This window comes from Micromesistius poutassou, assembly GCF_964030765.1.
Source record: "Micromesistius poutassou genome assembly, chromosome: 1".
Lineage (NCBI taxonomy): Eukaryota > Metazoa > Chordata > Actinopteri > Gadiformes > Gadidae > Micromesistius > Micromesistius poutassou.
In genome coordinates this window covers 13,463,295-13,471,043 of record NC_140271.1, presented here as the reverse complement: position 1 = coordinate 13,471,043, position 7,749 = coordinate 13,463,295, and the positions used below count along the sequence as shown (strand labels likewise).

Below are 7,749 nucleotides of genomic sequence, written 5' to 3'. Positions count from 1 at the left end.
CACATACAGACCGCTTACACATACACACACGCACAAACACTAGTTTGTTTTTTACACCAGTGAACCTTTCTGAATCCTGAATTATACCAAACAGCAATCTTCTTACACAAAACAAACACACTGAGGTTAATGTGTCCCCACCGTTTTAATTCAATCCTGAAAGTCTTTCTGACCCTTTCTGACATGACCAAGAGAACGGAGGGCAGAGCCGTAGAGAGAGAGAGTTGCGTCATCCCTGCGTCATCAGGCTAATTATTTTAGATCAACAGTTACTGTTGATACACTTCCCAAACATTGGGAAGTGATGACATTGGTGACATTTTTTATGTGTTTTTCAAGGTCAGTTAAACAGCAGCCCTTTTGATGGTTAACCATCATCAACTATTATTTATTTCTTATTTTATGTAACGTAGAGAAAAGGATTCAGCAAAGTTACAGCAAATCAATATTGTCAATGTTTTTTTTTTATGTAAAAAGTATACTTTGAATGTTCGGTTTGCAATGCTACAATTTAGCAAGTCACCAAACGTTGCTGTTTCACGGTTAAATCAGCAAAGTGAGGACAGCTTCCACTCGTTCAAGAGACACTCATGGAACATCTGAATGTCTGAGCCAGGGGACGTCAGGCAGACCCTCATCACCGCACCGGACCTTCGATAGCTCTGGACTAGGCCTACGCATTAATGGATGTGAACTCCATTCATCTCCACAACATCATTCATTTCAAAGTCAATTGGCTGAAGCAACCTTAAAGTAACACCAGTTCGGCTGACAAATCCACGGACACACCCTGAGAACCACCAATAACTTTATTGATCCCAGACGGAAGACTTCGGGAATAAAACGGAAAACAAAACAAAATGATGGAGACGGGGTCTCAGAAGGCCTCGGCCGACCCCGGCCAGCGCCTCCCCTCTGAGCGCACTCCGAGGGCGGGGCCCCCTGGAGGGGCGTGCCTCCCTGGGGGCACGTTGCCATAGCAACAGGGCCCCTCCTGGTGGCGCTGCAGGGCGTGGCGGCGGTCGAGGCTGCGGGGGCGGAGCGGGCAGGGGACGGGCCGTTCGTCGGCGGCGTGCTTGCGGCCGTGTGTGATGAGGTTGGAGCTCTGGCTGAAGGCCTTCCCGCACACCCTGCACACGTGGGGCTTCTCTCCTGAGGACCACCAGAGGAACATCTCAGAACCAGAGAGGAGAACCAGAAGGACACCTCAGAACCAGAGGAACATCTCAGAACCAGAGAGGAGAACCAGAAGGACACCTCAGAACCAGAGAGGAGAACCAGAAGGACACCTCAGAACCAGAGGAACATCTCAGAACCAGAGAGGAGAACCAGAAGGACACCTCAGAACCAGAGGAACATCTCAGAACCAGAGAGGAGAACCAGAAGGACACCTCAGAACCAGAGGAACATCTCAGAACCAGAGAGGAGAACCAGAAGGACACCTCAGAACCAGAGGAACATCTCAGAACCAGAGAGGAGAACCAGAAGGACACCTCAGAACCAGAAGGACACCTCAGAACCAGATAAATACCTCAGAACCAGAGGAACATCTCAGAGGAACACTTCAGAACCAGAGGGACACCTCAGAACCAGAGGATTGAGAAACAGCCGGAGGAGAACATTAAAATCAGTGGTACAGTGGTTTCTAACCAGTGGTATATATTTCATACAGCGAAGCCAGTCAGCGAAAAATATGGAAAGGTCCTGTTTTTGGTTATGATGTTATTAGCTGTATGTTTTTTCATAGTATTATCGAGTCATTATTCAACGTTTGCAATCGTCTGTGTGGTACTTTTTGACCGTCTGCTGTGTGTGGAAAATTGTGAATTTGCTTATAACCTACTATGTATTCAATGTTTTTTTGTCTTGTGGTGGATGGTGGAGTCTCAGCCCCAAACAGGTTAAGAATGACGTCCTTAAGAGTCCAACTGTGTGTGACAGTGCTGATACAGCTAGCTACTGAATAACTCCTGTCAGTCCGTTTTTTAAAGTTATTCTATTGTTCTTCTCCATTAGATGTTGTATTAGGAGCTAGGTTGTGCGGCGCTATTAATTATTTGAGTAGTTTTTCCAATATTGATATGAATACTGTAGCTTTGCTGTATACAGGGAATTAGTTAACCTAGCGATTGTTAGTGCTTGGCACTGCCACACTTGGTTCTATGAACATCCTTACTGTCCCGACATAGGTATATTGTTGTTTCTCTTTCTTCTGACGAATGTACTTATTGTAAGTCGCTGTGGATTAAAGCGTGCCTTAAAATGTACTGTGATGGCTCTCAGCCCAACCTGTAGGTAGCCTTTCGTAGAGGCGTCTAAACATTGACTAAACGTGACGTGATTGGCTGATCAGGACTACATCCTGCTGGCCCTCTCATTGCGGGCCGCTGCGGTTCACACCGTGCAATGTGTTGAATCACACCCAACTTTCACATCTCTGTCTAGCACAAGCAGGAAGTCCCGGCGAGCCAGAGACGGTACGGCCCTGAGCATGGCGATGTCCTCCGCGCACACCGAGATCAGTTGAGTGGTCGGGCGCGGAACATGCTAGGCGATTTATTCAGTTTCTCACCGCGACACACAAGAATAAAATGACTTGTGTGAATTACACTTTACCGGTGTGTGCGTGTGTGTGTGTGAGTGAGACCTGATGTACATTGTGTTCACTGGTGTTGCCATGGAAATGTGTGTTTCACTTTTGTGGAAAATAAAACTTATCGTGCACTGATATCCGGTTCTCGTATTCTGTGATTTATGTCGTCTTGAAGGGCTTTGCAGCTCCAAATGTGTTGGGTGTGTGTGTGTGTGTGTATGTGTATGTCTGCATTACTACCTGCGTGAATAAAGGTGTGTCACACCTGTGTGTGTGTGTGTGTGTGTGTGTGTGTGTATATGTGTGTGTGTCCTTCCTACCTGTGTGTATGAAGGTGTATGTGTGTCCTTCCTACCTGTGTGTATGAAGGTGTGTGTGTGTGTGTCTGTCTGTCCTTCCTACCTGTGTGTATGTTTGTGTGTGTGTGTGCATGAAGGTGTGTGTGTGTGTGTGTGTGTGTCCTTCCTACCTGTGTGTATGAAGGTGTGTGTGTGTGTGTGTGTGTGTGTCCTTCCTACCTGTGTGTATGAAGGTGTGTGTGTGTGTGTGTGTGTGTGTGTGTGTGTCCTTCCTACCTGTGTGTATGAAGGTGTGTTTCTTCATGTCAGACTTCTGGTGGAAGCCCTTCCCGCAGTGGGAGCAGACGTAGGGCCGCGTGTCCGAGTGGATCAGCTGGTGGGTAGTCAGCGTGGACGACCGCTGGAACCGCTTCCCACACACCGGGCAGCAGAAGATACGCTCCTGGACACACACACACACACACACACGCATAGAGGCACGCACGCACACACACACACACACACACACACACAACCATACACACATACAACCACATAAACATAGATACATGGATATTGTTCAATTATAGCCAATGGACATAACTAATTGGCTTAAATGAAAATGTATAAACGAATGGTACGCAACCTTTTCTCTTCTGCAGGCTGCCATTGGCCGGGGGCTCTGAAGCCGCCTGCTGGCTGCGGGGTGAACTGCAGGGTCTGACAGGCCAACAGTCCCACCCCTGGTGGACCGGAACTGAGACAGGGGCTGGAGACGCAGAGAGGAAACAACTCAGAACACCTGGAACCGCCGTCTCTGACTGTTGACTACAGAACGGTTTTCACGCCTGAGGGAGTGTGAAAGGTGGGTGATTCTATAGGGTAAATATGACTGAGCGTGTGGAAACAGAATCAGTGGGGAAAACGATGACGCACAGAAATCAGGCCTTAGTCACTCTAAGCAGGCCCACTGCGGCCGTCAGAACTCAGAGCACAGCGCTGAGTGTTCAGAACTCAGAGCACAGCGCTGTGATGTAGTGTAGTGTTCAGAACTCTATCTCTCTGTCCGCTGGCTCTCGGTCACCGAGCTGTCTGAGGTTTGACTGGCGCTCTTTTTCATGATGTCATCCCGTTGCCCTCTTCTTCTGCAGGTGTAATAGCACCTGACTTGAGAATTAGCGCAGTCTATACTACGATGAACTCGATGAACCAGCCCCTAATATGCGTAACAGTAGCTATTTCCATCCAATACATTTGGATGTAAACCTGGCTTTTAAATCACACAGAGAGAGAAAAAGTGTGTACTATATGTACACACTTTTGCTTTCTCTCTGCAGTCTCTCTCCTAACACCCTCTCTCTCTCTCCTGCTCTCTCTCACTCTCTCTCTCTCACACCCTCTCTCCCCCGCTCTCTCTCTAAACAAGAGAGAGAGACACATATGAGTGGCAGGACTACATGTATGACTCATGACTCGAGATGAACTGGGAATCAGCGACTCCTCTCCTCAGGGTCCTCCGCCTCGCCTCCACCGCCTGCCCTCCTCCGCCCTTGTGACGTATAGCCTCCAGTAGGGCGGTGTCTCGGCGCTCCTACCTCCTTGCAGAGCGCGCAGTCGCTGAGGCCCGGCGTCAGAGCGGCGTGCGAGGCGTGGTCCAGCAGAACCAACACCAGCTGCTCCAGCTCCGTCTCTCTCTGGGACTGATGCACCCCGCCGTCTGTGGGGAACACTGACGGTATGAGAGGGGATTAGAGTCTTTAGGGCTGGACAGGGGCAGAGGTCATAAAGGTCGTCGCCTAGGGTCAACCATCAAGTCAGGCACTTAAAAATAGTACTGAGCATCGTTAACCCATAGGGAATGGGTTAATCTAGCGATTGTAAGAGCTTGGCATTTGGTTCTATGAACATCCTTACTATAACGACAGAGATATATTGTTGTTTCTCTTTCTTCTAACAAATCTACTTATTGTAAGTCGCTTTGTGTAGATACCCTAAATGTTAATGTAAATATATATTTATTCGGGCCTTTCTCAATCTGCGTTCTTCTCTGTACTATTTTTCTTCTATTGTGTTTCGGTTCATCAAAGTGAAACCTCGCTTTCACTTTGGTTACAACGTCTTTATTTATGTTCAAATCCGGACTCCCGTTAAGATGTTTGCACCCACGAAGTCCTTACGACAAATAGAGAATCAAACCTTCAAAGTGACTTCGACATCCCCGAAAATCGGTCAATGTGGAGAGTTCGCCTTTCTCTTTCTTATTTAAAAGAAGAAAGTGATTCAAGCAAAACCAAAGCAGTAACGTCATTAACATCATCCTATGATCCTAACATCATCCATCATATGACGTTCCTGACGTTACTGCTTTGGAACAATCTGCATTGAACCGGGGGACTCACCGGGCGACTCACCGGGCCAGTGGGGAGCCGAGGGGGTTCGATCGGTCCGGTCAGTTCGGGTCGGTCTGGTGTCCATCTGAGTCCAGGGGGGTGACACGCACCCCTCGGCCCCGGGCCCCCCCGGTGCGGCGCGCGGCCCGTCGGACACGGGGACGAGCATCTGTCCGCGCGGACACCGGGGCTCCGGGTCCACGCGCTCGTTATCGGCTCGGTCACTAGAGTCCCGGAGCGCGCGGCGTCCGGTGGGCTTCACGAGGAAGGAGCGGGGCATGACGGCGGGATCCAGCACCTTCACGTACACGTACACCTACACCTACACCTACACGGTACAGCAGAGGGGAATGTTGGGTTGGAGAGTGTGTTGAGTCGACGCACTGAGCGTTCCTCTGATGGCACAGATTCACCCCAGCAGCACCTGCTGCTGTGATCAGTTGGTGGGATGGGGATGAGGTCTGGCGGGTTGTTGTGTTTAGCAGAGATCTGCTCACACCTGCAGATCTCCCGGATTAACCCGTTCATCTGACTTTAGACTCTTTCTTCGTGTTCGTCTGTTCGTCATGAATATTGAGGCTAATACACTGATTATCAAAGATGCCTCGCTGGATCTTAAAAAACATCTTCAATGCATTGTAATGATCCCTTTGTCGACACATTAGCTTATACATTCCATTATAAGGTGTTTGATACTGCAGTAATATTGATAGATAGGCCTAGTCTTTTATTTAGCTCATTAAATGTAGCTTAATTTTTGTGTTTGTTTAAATTCAATTAAAACGGTGTAATAGCCTAAACTTATTTCCTTAAAAGTAGTAGGCCTAAGTAAGTAAAAGTAAAATGTAAGTAGCCTAAGTTGTCAATATAATAAATAGTCCACTAATTTCCAACAGACTGACCTAGAAGACTAATGTCCAAAAACAGTTCAAATGTAAAGTTGCAATGAAATATAGAAAACGAAACACTTGAATCGAGTCAATTGAAATTGATGCAAAACTTGAGTTGAACTTACCGTAGAGCAGCAGCAGCAGCCTCAAAGTAGAGGAGGATTGAGGTGTTAACCCCCGTGAATGTCTCTCCCTCTGTCACCGTGGTGAGACGAATCAGATTTGATTAGATTTTCGTTTCGATTTTCGTTGCTGAGAATTGTGGTAAGTAAAGTAAATGTGTGATAAATGGGTCGTATCCCGTCACCTCAAAACGTCTTGTTAATCAAAGCCACCAGAATACGCCGGAGTTCATTTGTAAAATCGAAAGCAATACAGCACTAGTGAATAAGTTAGCCCTGAAGTATTTCTCATCTTAATTTTCTTTGAATGTCTTTGCCATTTGTGACTGCTGCTGTTCTAGTAATGACAATAAACCTGAAACGTGTAGCCTACTCAACCCGCCCCACTGGGTCTTAACACCACAAATCAACGGTAGTTAAGTGTTATCTTAGAACATAGAACATCCTGCAGCAAGCTGCTGCTGGCTCTGTGGTTAGTGTGGAGGAGAGGGAGGGGAGGAGAGGGGAGCTGGAGGGGAGCAGAGGGGGAAGAGGGGGAGGGGAGCAGAGGGGGAGGGGGAGCAGAGGAGGAGGAGAGGGGAGCCGAGGGGGGAGGAGAGGGGGAGAAGCCGGAGGAGGAGAGGAGGGGAGAAGAGGGGGAGCAGGAGGGGAGGAGATGGAGTGCCGGGGGAGTGTGCATATATGCAGGATATATGCAAGCCAACACCGAGAACTATTTCATGATTTCTCAGAAAGCCTTCTCCATGTGAAGCAGATCCTTTCATACGCTCATGTCTCATTGAGTTACCGTCTTCAGATGTGTTTCATCTCTATAATGGATGCTCCAGTGAAACATTACGGACGGAAGCACATTAGAACAGCAGTGAGAAACGAATGGACTTTCACACAGGCAGGCCCCTAGGCCCTGGGCCTAGCCCGGGGGCCCGGGGCGTAGCCGTGTGTTGAGCGGTGTTGAGGTGTGATGTCTCAGGCCCCATGGTTTTCAGGGCCCGGCAGGTGTGAAGCCACAGGCCTCGAGTGTGTTGTTCGTGAGTTGCAAACAGCAGCAGAGAAGGGATGGAGGTGAGGGGGCGGAGCCTGGGTCAGTTATCACACTTCCTACTTTGGCGGGATTGGCTCATCAGCAGAGCATCTTACAATAGGACTTCCTACATCAGAGGGAATACTCAGGTTCTGGGATTAAATATACCCACCTATAGAAATGACCCAATTGCTCATCACCTCACAGTTTTTTGTGTATTTTACAGAATTGTAAGACACAAGGGGTATGACATCACGCCTAATGTCTGATATCCACATGAGGAAACAGCGCCGTCTAGTTCAGCTGTGATGAACTGCGACCACCGACCACCCACCGCCTCCCTGTTTATGAAGACGTATATTAAGGCTATATATAATGTCAAATAATTATTATAATATGATATGATATAATTATATTATATCATATGTCATTTAACATAACACAATACTTTGTAT

General features: G+C 48.0%; 1 protein-coding gene across 2 annotated transcripts; it reads right to left on the bottom strand.

The window, feature by feature from the left end:
- Positions 1-528: 528 nt before the first annotated feature.
- LOC311345539 (uncharacterized protein) lies at positions 529-5,403 on the bottom strand. Of its 2 annotated transcripts, none has more exons than XM_084469958.1 (5): positions 5,283-5,403; positions 4,467-4,600; positions 3,518-3,640; positions 3,169-3,334; positions 529-1,152 (listed from the first exon to the last, which is right to left on the bottom strand). In XM_084469958.1, exons 1-5 carry the CDS (start codon positions 5,344-5,346, stop codon positions 878-880), a joined length of 762 nt encoding a protein of 253 aa, XP_084326084.1. In that variant the 5' UTR covers positions 5,347-5,403; the 3' UTR covers positions 529-877. The 2 variants fall into 2 exon arrangements, with proteins under 2 accessions (XP_084326084.1, XP_084326083.1); XM_084469957.1 differs by having other exon boundaries at positions 5,271-5,386.
- Positions 5,404-7,749: the final 2,346 nt, after the last annotated feature.